Genomic DNA, 13,334 nt, shown 5'->3' with positions numbered 1-13,334 from the left:
TCAACTTTGTAATGAAGAGGACAAGGAATAAGGGCCTGCTTTAATTTGATTAATAAATAGAAATAGTATTAAGAGTAAGTTTGATTAAATAAATACCCTTAGTCTTTAGTGTTAGAAGAAATCAACTGAAGATTTTGCCATAAGAAAACACAGGCAATAAAACACAAGCAAGGAAGCAGTACCCAGAAATAAACTGCCCATCACTTCCTTAGAGGTGCAAAAAGGAATCAATTGACGGTCTGGGAATGTCAAGCCACAAGCAGGACAATAAAGCCTTAGATGTGGGGATTGCAAATAGCATTTTGGGGTAGTTTGATTTTGATTTATTGGGCCAAATTGAGGCTTCAAAAAAGCCCAGAAGATATACTGATAAATTGAATGATTATAATCGGGAAATTGTGGGGAAATTTGGTTTCTGTTTTGATAAACAACTAATCAAAGGAACCATGGGAGAATGAAAGGGGAATGGAAAGGAAAGAGAGCCTGGGAAAAAGGATGTTGGGAGGTGCGAAATGTTCTTGGAAATCCTATAAAGCCCCAACCGAGTTGTGTCTCGGGGTGGCACTTCCTTTGCTGTCCACAGGTCTCTATTTTGCAAAATAAAATCTGTTGTATCTTTCATCTCCTTCCTCTCAGCGCTTCATTGAGAACCAGTCCTTGGAGGTAAGAACAAAGGGTTGCCTTAAAGAAGAGAGGCATCGCAACTGAGCCTCTTTAGTAACACAAGTCCTCTAGACACAGCCTTGTCTCTGTTCCATTCAGGAGGCTCTAGGCAGTTTTACTGTCTGTCTCATCTGTGTTTGAATCTTCAGAATGCAAATACTCTATGACCTAAGCATGTATATTTTCATCTGAGAGGCAGAGTTGCCAATTAGGTATCTCTTTCCAACCTAATTCCTGGGTTTATGGCAAAGCATTTTCAAACATTTCCATATATGCCAACTCTTGTGTGTCTAGAAGCTGGAAGAAACCCTGATGAATTTTCTAGTAGTCAAGAGGTGGAGATATTTCTCTCAACACAGTTCTGCCATCCTCTAAAACCTGATATTTGTATCTTTGTGCTGATATTTAATTTTTAAATGGTCCTAACATTAAAGAAAATTAACTCCATAGTGGATCATTCATTCCAGTTCCATTTTACTAAAGAATAGTGTCAACCTACGAGACATTACAAAAAGTGAAATCCACAAATACAGAGCTTTGAAACCTTGCTGTATTTTAATTTAAACAGAAAAGTAATGGCTGGCACAGGATTATCCAAGGAGCTTTATGCTTGAGAAGTGAGTGAAATACAGATGTTCCTGGTTGATATGAAACACAGTCAATAATGATACCATGCTGCCTTTGATGTGTCAGTATTGCTTACTGCTGCTGTAGGACCAGGGTTGCTCGCTGGAGGATTCTAGAAGTGGAAGTGTTCCCAAAACTATTTTCAAGGTTACACAAGATCAGTTTCACCTATCAATTAAATATGACATATCTGCAACTCACCCAGACTGCGTTTCCCTCGAGACAAAGGACCAGGATGTAATCTAGTGGAGTTCAGGTAGGAACTAGGGCTATCTGCTTCTGCAAGAGAAAACAGAAACAACATGGGAATTAAACAGTGCTATGCACATATGATTCTTCCATCTCAAGCATGTTCACATTCACACAGATGGAAAAGGAACAGGATCATTAGTTTATGCCAAATCATCATCATCATCATCATCATCATCATCATCATCATCATCATCAACATCATCATCATCTTTATTTGTATCCCGTTCCATCTCCCCAAGGGGACTCAGAGTGGCTCACAACAATATGTCCAAACATGACCATGGAATAATTAGTGCAGTCAACAGGGTTAACGGTAAACCAATCTAAAGATACATAGCATAGTGCATTTGACTTTGGCAGGTTACCAATCAATCTGACAAACATGCTGGACTATAACTCATACCTCGATCACCAAGCACAATCAATGGCCATGAGGACTGTAGTCGAGCAAGTCTGGAAAGCACCATGTTGGAGAAGGCTGCCACATTGGTGATGGGAAATATGCAGTTTGATAGACTGACGTGGCATTATCCTTGACACAGCCCATATCAAAACAAAAAGTAAGCTAAGTAGAAGTACAGTAGAGTCTCACTTATCCAAGCCTCGCTTATCTAAACTTCTGGATTATCCAAGCCATTTTTGTAGTCAATGTTTTCAATATATCATGATATTTTGGTGCTAAATTCATAAATACAGTAATTACAACATAACATTACTGCGTATTGAACTACTTTTTCTGTCAAATTTGTTGTATAACATGATGTTTTGGTGCTTAATTTGTAAAATCATAACCTAATTTGATGTTTAATAGGCTTTTCCTTAATCCCTCCTTATTATCAAAGATATTCGCTTATCCAAGCTTCTGCCGGCCCGTTTAGCTTGGATAAGTGAGACTCTACTGTGCTTGAAAAAAGCTATAGGGTGGAAGAGAGCCCAAGGAGAGAGCAGAAAGCTTTAGGAAGAAATGTATGCTATTGACAGGATTGTCAGATTAGAACCTCTGACATGAGATTTTGGAGTCAAAAACCTAGTGATATTACAGGGATTGGTCTCTGGTGATGTCATTAAGGATAATATATTAAGCACCAAACTCAGTTGCTCAGAGTATGACATTAAAAAAAGGCAAGGCTCACAAAGAATACGCATATATGAAAACATACTGTTCTCCTTGCCTTAAGGACCAGAGCAGAGGCTCTGAAAGATAGGAATGCTATCTACGGAGTTACATTTCTTATATAAAAACTCATTGTGATTTGTTTTACTTGGTGAGACCTTCCAAATTTTCTTGCTACAGAAAGCTGACAAGAACCTGCAGTCTTTGGAGACAAGATATTTTTCTGTCTGTCTACTTGACTTCAGCACTATGATTTGCAACCTTGTCACATGACTGCCGGAGTTGTCCCATGTCATCTCGCGTTGTCGAAGGGCGTGGGGAACCCAGAACCCCAAGTCCCACATTGCCCTGCTCCATCTGAGAGCGATCCCATGGGGGGAAGCACGGAGTGAGTGTGAAGCACGTGGCTTCCCCCATTGATTCTAACCCCGTGTTGCCCCCCGTGTTGCCGTGGCGGTGGCACCCATGGAGCTGCGCCAGCGTATTTGAGAGGAACCAGCGGGATTCGTGGGTGACCAGGGCTAAACCGGGCATGCTGCCAATTTTATCCCTTTGTGATGTTGATAGTGTGTTTTTATTCTCATCTGTGATATTGATTTTTGCCTTATTAGCTCACATGGGTTTATTTTGTGGGAGATTTTAATTGTCTAGAAGACAAGCATAATTCTGGAGTTCCAAGGGCAAAGATTTAAGTGACTTAAGAAGCTCCTTTATACTTTGTCTATTTATCTATGTGGCCCACTATTATTGACTTTGACTGGTTTTTAAAAATTGTGTCAGAAGATACTTGAGAACATGCTGCAAGTCGCTTCTGGTGTGAGAGAATTGGCCATCTACAGAGATGTTGCCCAGGGGACGCCAGGATGCGTTAGCTGGGAGGCTTCTCTCATGTCCCTGTAAGCTAGAGCTGACAGACGGGACCTCACCCCATTTTGCAGATTTGAATGGCAACCTTCAGGTCAGCAACCCAACCTTCAGGTCAGCAGTTCAGCCGACACAAGGGTTTAACCCGTTGTGCTACCGTGTTCCTGTCTTTGACTGACAGAAGACCTCCAAAGTCTGGGGATATTATTATCAGAGGAGAAAGAGAATGGCAATAATTTTTTCAGTGTGCCAGAGACTAGTATCATGTTTGAGAGCAACAGCCAATGGCTGAGGGGCTAACACCAGTCTGCAATACCCTTGCTTTAGCAGCACTGCTTTATAGCAACTGCAACCTGAATCCTTTTAAAGTTGAAATGCTAAAGTCTGAATCTTTTTCATACTAAGTACATCACTCCCTTCCCAAATCATAATATGAAATGTTATATTTTTAGCACCAAGGATAGTTTGCAAGAGCTTTCAGTCCAGTGCCTACAAACACACCCTATGTTTTCCCACAGGAAATGCTGAATAGAGCAATTCCCACCACACCTCCCTGGAGCTAAGAGCCCTTCTAGAATCTAAGCACAATGGCAGCGTTTGAAGATAGTTTCTGCACAGTGGCCAGTCTTTCCTTCTTTGAACTTCTTGACTTATAATGAGATGGACATGCATCAGTATTGGGGTACTAATTTGGATTGTGAAACACAGAGAACTGGAAGCCCAAAGAACAGACAGAATAGAGACAAACTTAGTACAATGTACCACACGACTATGTTTTTCAGTGTAAAGGAATGGCTGTCATGCATTTTCTTCATCGAATTCAGGACAGACACTGACATTTTTATTATTTGGGATGCAGTGGCAACGTAAGCAGAATATTACTGATGTATCCACACTGCACTGTTATAATACTTTTAACAATTATTATAGCTGCATCCTGGAATCTGTAAATCTATAAGGTTTCTTGAATTCTGTCCCAGAAAGTTTTAATGATCTACTTAAAGGCTAGTGAATGTTAGGTACTTAACAAAACTACTGATCCTAGATGAAACCATGGAGCTTACAATAGTATCAAACAGTTATAATTGAGAATTGTAAACATACCCTAAATACTACAGCAAATTATTTCAACATGGGCTCCTTCCACACTGAACAGTATAGCAGTCTAATATAACTTTAACTGCCATGCTTGCATCCTACAGATGGTTGGATTCATGCTTTAAGGAGCCACAATCCAATTAGTTCACACAATGGAGCCATGGCTGTTAAAACGACATCCACGGGCTATTGTTGTTTAGCATGCCACATTTGGGAGATAGAGCTACAATAGATACTGTGTAACTCTCAAAAGCTTCAGATTTAATCTTCAGCATATGGTCTGGAACTATGTTGAAAGGTGTCTGTTCCCAGATTTATTGCTCTAAACCATCCCTATATCCCAAGGGAATGAGAAAAGATTAGCTACAGGGAACAAAGTTGGTATCTATCAGTTAGTCATGCCATAAAGCCAAACCAGTTCTTCCCAGCGTGTCTTCCATCCCACATGCTTTGGAATGTTATCAGGCTTGGGAGAGAGTTCTTTTGCACAAGGGCTAAATAGACAAGGGGGGGAAAATAGCATTGATGTTGACTTGAAAGAAATCTTCTACTGAAAAACAGTTCTCCACTGAGCCTCACCCAGCCCGCCCTCTTTTCCCCAAGGGTGTCCTTGACAGGGCAGGATGGGGTTGGCAGACCCAGCCTTGGAAAAGCCAGCGCTGCTAATTTTGGAAACCACACCATTGTATATAGACTGTGCAATCCAAGGGATGCTGGTGGTAGTGACGGCCGGGGATGGGGATTTTTTTTTGTTGGGGAGCAGTTCTAGTGGCTTTCTCTGAAGGAAACAATAGCTGAACACAGCTGGTGCCCTCCCTTTCTTCCCCCTCCCCTCACAGGCATTTTGAAAGGCAGTGGGGAATGCTTTTGAGAACACGCCAGTGGTCCGACTGGCATAGGAAACAAAAGCAGGAAATTCTGTTCCCCCGTAGATAGTGTCTCGGCACAGATTACAAAGCTACAAACAGACAAACACAAGAGAGAAGTCAAGGGGGGGGGGTCTAGGGAGAGGACAGGCGGGAGCAGAAGTTGAAACAGAATGGAATTTACGAAGAAAGCAATTATAAATAATACATTCCAGGGCCAGCCCGGTGGCTGTGACGCGTGCTCACATTCCTGCACGTGCCACCACTGCTGCCTCAATGCAACTGCCGCCGTTGCGGTGTGTGACCTCAGTCCTGTGGCAGGTATCCCCAGAGCTTGGCCACACAGCCAAAGAGAAATCCATTTCCCAGAGGCTGTGATAAAGCCATCCCTCTGCCCTTCTCACCCTGCCTGTTGCTCATTTCTTCCTTTTCCACGGGAGAGAAGGATCAGGAGTCTAAAAATTAACAGAACCAGCTGTGCAATGAATCATACAAGTCTAGTACGGAATCTGATGAGATTCCCAGACTCATGAAAAGCCTTGCCCTTATCTTTAAAACAATGTTGTAAGCACAAACAATAATTCTGGAGAAGGGAAATGATTTTGTTGTTGCGGTTGTGTACCTTGAAGTTGTTTCCAACTTATAGCAACCCTAAGGTTGGGGAGCCTACCATGGGGTTTTCAGGGGTAGAGAAAGTGTACAAACCTAAGTCTGAACTAACTGGAACTCCATACCTCACAACCTCTGAGGATGCCTGCCATAGATGTGGGTAAAACGTCAGGAGAGAATACTTCTGGAACATGGCCATACAGCCCGGAAAGCATACAACAACCCTAACTGGAAGTGATTACATTGACTTCAGAAGGCATGCCTTATGGCAGGCATGGGCAAACTTTTTTGCATTGGGGCCACATTGTGGGCCCGACTGAGAGGGCCAGGCCAGGAGGGAGGGTGGCTGGGCACACGCTGGGTGGGATGGGCCCGGGAGGGAGAGGGCCTGTGAGAGGGTGGGGCTGGGAAGGGGTGGGGCAGGGCCCAGGTCATCATCAGGTTGTCCTCCTGGCATAAGGATGAAGCTGCTCTCTCCATTCTTATGCCAGGAGGAAAATGAGAAATGCGGTGACTGCCCCTATCCCCCTCCCCGATCTTCAGGCTGGGAGGAGGGTGAAGCAGGCGACGTCTGAGAACGTTCTGGAGGGCTCTCAGCCGCTGCGTGCCTTCCTCGGGCTGCCCTCTCAGCATAAAGACTGGGCTGCTTCTACTGTCCTTATGCCAGGAGGAAGGTGAGACATGCAGTGGCTGAGAGCGCTCCAGAGGGCTCCCAGCTGCAGTGTGCCTTCCTCCTCCCTGCCTTTTTGCATAAGGATGCAGCGGGACACTGTGTCCTTATGCCGAGACAACAGGGAAAATGTGGACGGCCTAAAGTAAGCATCCAGGGGGCTACATCCGGCCCCTGGGCCTTAGTTTGCCTATGCCTGCCCTATGGATTTCTGTTCCTATGTTTTTCACTTCTGCTCTATTACGATCAATTTATTCCACATCCTTTTATGGCAAAATTTCTTGCAAGATGAACCATGGAATTGGGAAGTGAGTTGTCCAGCCTGTTCGATCTATGAGACACCTTTGATTTGATTTAAACTAGCTCTATAAGATGCGTTCTTAAAAGAGTTATGCTGATATGTACCTAGTGAAGGCAATAATAATGGTATTAACAATAACAACAACTGCAAATGATAGTCCTAACTGCAGCAAAACACATTAAATCAATTGCTGAAAGGTAATTTAACAATGACTCTAAAAGCACTAGATCCCATCTGATCTTGGAAGCTAAGCAGGGTCAACCCTAGTTAGTATTTGAGTGGCAGAGTGCTAACAAATACCAAATGAGGCCAGCTATACTTCAAAGGAAAGAATTAGTAAAACCACCTCCGAGTATTCCTTCTCTAAGAAAACCCTATTAAATTCATAGGGTTACCATGATTCAGCTGGTGACCTGAAGGCACAGAAGACACATAATTTAACATGTACGTGAATTCCATTGCCTCAATGGGACCATTCACCTTCATTCTTGTGCAGCAGGCCAGCATTATTATATATAAATACAGGAAATGAGGCTGTTTGTCTCAGACCCACTTATTAAGTTTATAGCTGACCTGGCTTGCTTTAAACTTAGGATTTGTGGGCTCTGCCCACAGTAAACTCTGAAAACTAAGAATTCAAGAGACAAAAAGAAAAGGATAATATAGAGAAGAGATAATGACAGATAGGCAGGTGGAACTGGATGAAGGAATACATGGTTTTATTTTAGATCAGTTTTCTTCTATTGGGTATCTTCTAAGAATATTTGACTATACTACCCACTGGCAGTGTACTGGTAAATTTTGCAGCATATCCCTTCATCAAGAAGTTCCTATAGCAACACTCCATAAATGTCCATAAATGCAGGCAATGATATGCAGTACATAACGATTTTCATCTCTAACAAGTGCAGGTCTATTATAAAGCCACTTTTTCCACCCAGGAAACAAGCCATGTCCAAATACATAGGCATGACTTGATCTTTTTTTCTGGGGAAATCCGTCTTCCTTCCAACTCCTCTGGGAATTACATCAAAATTCAGAATAAAAGTCATGTATTCCCCACAGCTGCAAGCAACAGACAAGGTGAGCTGCATCCCCAATGGAAGAAAAAAGGTCTAGCGATAAGTGAGCAACTTTCATGAAATTGTTCCATTTGCAGCACTATGCACGACAGAAGCAGGTGGGAGGGCAAAGAACTGACAGCTCCGGTCATTTTCTCCGTTGCTGGGAAATTAAGGAGGAATGAAGAACCTTGTGTGGTGGCAAATGATGTTTGCTGTGGTGCAAAGCCGCTGCTAATCAACATGTCCCAGGGCTTCAATCCTGCAAGCCCCAGTTCCACTATACTATTGCTCCCCAACAGCCCTAACTAAGTCCCCTTCCACACAGTTGTATAAAATCCACATTGAACTGAATTATATGGCAATATTGACTCAGATAACATAGGCCCCTTCCACACAGTTGAATAAAATCCCACATTATCTGCTTTGAAGTGGAATATATGGAAGTATGGATTCAGATAACCCAGTTCAGAGCAGATATGGTGGGATTTTCTTTTTCTTTTTCTTTCTGGGTTATTTGGCTATGTGGAAAGGCTCCAGTTCAAAGCAGATATTGCGGATTATCTGCCTTAATATTCTGGGTTATATGGCTGTGTGGAAGGGCCCTAAATCACACCAGCTGGAAATGCACATTACAGCATATCTAGCAGACTTTCAGTTAGGGAAAGCAGATGTAGGGCCCTTCCACACAGCCTGAGTATCAAGTCAGATAGTCCACAATATCTGCTTTGAACTGGATTATATGAGTCCACACCGCCATATAATCCAGTTCAATGTGGATTGTGTACAGCTGTGTGGAAGGAGCCATAGAACAATATAAGTCAACAGCAACATTTACAAACAAACCACTTATGTTAATAGGTTGCATGCTAAGCCATGTTTCAAAATGTTCATCTCTAAAAGTAGTACATTTATTACACTTTCTGCCCAATTAAACATTTTCTTCATCTAGATTTGCTCATGGCGATTCCTAGCGAACTGTTTCTGCTGAAGTTTCTCAGAAACTGAAAAGATGTAGAGAAAGATTTAAGCAGTTAAGAACTGTGGCTTTCTTGAATTTGTACAACTGCCCTGGGATCTCAAGTTGCTCAACGAAACATTCTCATATAGTAAACAGTCTCTGCAAGCAAGCAAACCAACCAACCAGCCAGGATGATTTTAAGAAAACACTATGTAATAATCTCTGGTTTTCAAAAGGCAGATTCATATGTAACAGAAGTTGCATTGCATAGACACAATGCATACAAGAGGGCAACAGACACCTTTGATACCAATGGTATCTGCTAATGTCACAAGGAACTGGGGCCGGTTATAGATTATAGGGTCTTGACCAGGCCAAACTAAGGCCCCTGTCCTAAATTTTAGACTTAGGATTGACCTACTTCTGAAATGACTTGAGGGCACACAACAACAACAATCCTAATTTTGGACTATTTCATCATAGTCCGGGCCACCAACAGTCTGAGGAACCGTGAACTGGCCCTCCACTCAAAAAGTTTGAGGACCCCTGGTCTTGACTATCTACATAAGTCTATGGCAAAAAATAATAAACCCTGTTTTTGCGTCAGCTCCATTTTTAGGTTCTTCTTCCTTTGGCCTCAGGAATGGAGGAGAGTGGGTGTTAAGAAACATCAGTTTCTGGCCCCTCTTCCAACTGAGCCTTACCTCCCAGCAGTGGAGACAAAGATCTGTTGGCTCCTTGCTCTCTCAAGCTGCAGCAATCTTATACAGTGCTACAAATAACACAATCTTGTGAGAGTCGCTGATTGAAAGACTTCCCACAGATGGAATCAGGGATGCAGCTCACCTTTTCTATCCTCTGTGGCTTTAGACAAATGTGTGGCTCCTTAAAGAGGCCAGCCATGTATTTCTGTCTCTCAGTAGGTGTTTTGATTCTCTTGCTGAACAAGATGGGAGCTGACAGGGTGCAGAAAACAGTCTGGATTGTCCACCCCGCACAAAAAGTATGGCATGTGATATCTTTCATGTTGATTCATTGTTATTTCTGTCATTCATGACCAATAATGCTAGCTCAAGACATTTTGTCATCTGAGGCCAAAACCAAACGGCGCTCTTCTGTCACCTACCAGATTAAATGTATAGCATGTCTATTCTGGCATAAAGTAAAGTCTAGTTGTGTTCAACTCTGGGGGTTGGTGCTCATCTCCATTTCTACGCCAAAGAGCCGGCATTGTCCATAGACACCTCCAAGGTCATGTGGCCAGCATGACTGCATGGAGCGCCATTACCTTCCCACCAAAGTGGTACCTATTGATCTACTCACATTTGCATGTTTTTGAACTGGTAGGTTGTCAGAAGCTGGGGCTAACAGTGAGAGCTCATCCCGCTCCCTGGATTCGAACCCTTGACCTTTTGGTCAGGAAGTTCAGCAGCCCAGTGGTTTAACCACTTGAGCGGCTGAAGGGGAAAAGGAAGGGGCCTGAGGCTATTAGGAATTGTTTGAGTTGAAGTCCAAAACACCTGGAGGGCCAAAGTTTGCCCATGCCTCTTCTAGATCAGTGCTTTCCAAGCGTTTCATGTCAGTGACACACATTTTATATATGCATCATTTCGCAACACATTAAGTCACTTTTACTAACAAACCAGAAGTTAAGCCAACTCCTTATAAAAGATACAGGCACATACATAAACTGTAATAATTAAATGTATGGGAGTACAACATATCTCATGAAAACCTTTTCATGTATATATTTAAAAGTATGATTTATTGGATATTTCACATAGACTTAGAGGTTCCTTGTTATGTTTGTGCAACACACGTACACACTGCAGTTGAGACACTAACATGTTTCAACATACATTTTGGAAAGCTTTTCTCTGGGTGCTTCTGGTATAGATCCAATACAGGAATCTGACAGTCTACCTGACAATCCTGGATGCCTCACACCTGCTTTATGAGTTGGGTGATGGTGAGATGGCATGGATTTCAGCAACCCACACACAACATATGCTCTTATATTGCCTTCCCTGAATGCAGAGAACAAAGCATTCACTTATTTGTAGTACATGCCAACAGTGACATCTGTGGATGATATACACACATATATATGTTGTTCTCTTACTGCTGCTATTCCCTGGCATTTAAGGAAGAGAAACATTCAGCATTGAGGGGATTTACCTACGGAGTCTATTCGCAGGACCTGCTGGAGGTCTCTGATGGAGCGCACGGAGCTGTCACTCAGCATTTCATATATTTCTTCGGGGATGGGGTCTCCCTGCCAGACAATAGAGAGAGAAATTTGCTGTTAAAATAGATCCCATGATGCTAGTTAAAAACTGCTTTATATTTATTACAAAAGGTAAGACCAGTGAAAGGAGAAGCCAGTAAAACAATGAAACAAAGTACATATACACAAGTGTGTCTCAAAGTATGGAATTAGAAACCATCAACTGAGAGAATCCCTGCCCTATACATAAAAGATTAAAATGATAGTGCTTTCAGACAATCAGCTCCTAGGACTTATCAATTGAAGGATATTGTTAAACTCTTTCTTCTTTTATAACATAGAGGATTTTTAAATGGAAGGGGGAAAAGACAGCAGTAGTGGGAAAACACAAGGGAGTTGCAGGTGAAAGGTTAGGACTCTTGGATCCTCCTCCTCCTCCTCTTTCAGACTCCATGAATGAGGCAGGGCCATTGCATAATAAAAAGCCTCGTCTGGAAGCCTTCTTGATGACCTTCAGGATTACACACCCAAGAATTCCAAACATTCTGCTCACAGGCAGAGCTTGAGGCTGCTTCGCAATCTTGCCAATTGAAAAATCTTTATAGTATAACCCTACACAATTTATGTAACATCACGTGCAATTGGATTTGATCCCTCATAAGTATATTCAGCATTGCAACCTTACTGTGTGGCTCTGTAATCACTTCTTTAGCATATGCCTTTCTCATGTCAACTTAAGTATGATGGAGGACATTCTCCAGGGTTTATTTTCCTTTGGCTGGTTTTATGGTTTTGACACATAATATGGAGACCATGATAATTATTAAAAGCTACCGTATATACTCTAGTATAAGCCAACCCGAATATAAGTTGAGGCACCTAATTTCGCCACAAAAAACTGGGAACAACTTATTGACTCGAGTATAAGACGAGGGTGGGAAATGCAGTAGCTACTGGTAAATTTCCAAATAAAACTAAAAATAGATATCAATAAAATTACATTAATTGAGGCACCATTAGGTTAAATGTTTTTGAATATTTACATAAAACTGTAATTTAAGATAAGACCGTCCAATTCTGATTACCCTATATACTCAAGTATAAGCCGATCCGAATATAAGCCGACCAGGACCCTCACTCAAGTATAAGCCAAGGGGGGCTTTTTCAGCCCTAAAAAAGGGCTGAAAAATCCCCCTCAACTTATGCTCGAGTATATACGGTAAGTGGGGGAAGGAAGGTCAATTTAACTTCTTTTTTATTTGGCAGTGAAAGTTTAAACACATTACAATTTACACTAAAACAATTGTTAATAGTTTGGACAGGGCTGTTCCCATTCCAAAAGATTGAGATGCCTCTTCAAAGGTTTAGTTACTGGCAGTATGAGCTGTAAACTGAAGAATACTAGTATCGTTGATTCCAGAATTTTGTCTTGGAGGCTCTCAAAAACTTACTTGAAATTGAATTTAGTCCTCTGGCTACTCTTAGTTGAAAAGAGGGATAGTTTAAAGATAAGGAGACATCTGTCTCTTTCCCCGAGCCATTCTTCTCTTCAAAGAACAATTGCCCCCTTCCCCAAGTTACATCCTGCACCCTCCCTCCAAATATTCAAAATATATGCAAACATACACTTGAAATGTCATGCAGATGAAAAATGCTTTGGTGAATCATAGAATCATATGATAATTTCGGCAAGGCATTGGCAGGGTTAAATAGCTTTGCTGATGATTTGCAGAGATGACAGCTGATAGAAAGGCTAAGAGTCCCTTATCCTCTGCTACTTTCTCTATTCTGAATCATCTTTCTCAAAACAGTTCTTCTAAAACCAATTTCAGGCTCTGATATGTGTAGTAGCACATAACATATTGTTTGCCCTTAAGCAACATTTCACACACATACACTATCTGTGGCTGTAAAAACTGTGCCTATTTTGTCATAGCAACACATTTGGAAGGCAGAGTGGCACAGCTTCAAATGTTTTGCAATCTCACCCATGTCTTTCATATGTAATGCTCTACTAGGAA

General features: G+C 42.0%; 1 protein-coding gene across 2 annotated transcripts in view; it reads right to left on the bottom strand.

The window, feature by feature from the left end:
* pdgfb (platelet derived growth factor subunit B) overlaps window positions 1-13,334 on the bottom strand; it is a 59,954-nt gene that overhangs the window by 16,625 nt on the left and 29,995 nt on the right. For both annotated transcript variants that reach the window (XM_008110710.3, XM_062982923.1), the window contains 2 exons: window positions 11,265-11,361; window positions 1,492-1,569 (listed from right to left, as the gene is read on the bottom strand). In XM_008110710.3, the coding sequence (XP_008108917.1) occupies window positions 1,492-1,569; window positions 11,265-11,361 (175 nt within the window). The remainder of the gene's footprint in view (window positions 1-1,491; window positions 1,570-11,264; window positions 11,362-13,334) is intronic.

Source organism: Anolis carolinensis, chromosome 5 (assembly GCF_035594765.1).
Source record: "Anolis carolinensis isolate JA03-04 chromosome 5, rAnoCar3.1.pri, whole genome shotgun sequence".
Classification (NCBI taxonomy): domain Eukaryota; kingdom Metazoa; phylum Chordata; class Lepidosauria; order Squamata; family Dactyloidae; genus Anolis; species Anolis carolinensis.
The sequence above is the reverse complement of the archived record's forward strand: the minus strand, read 5'-3'. Positions and strand labels throughout refer to the sequence as shown.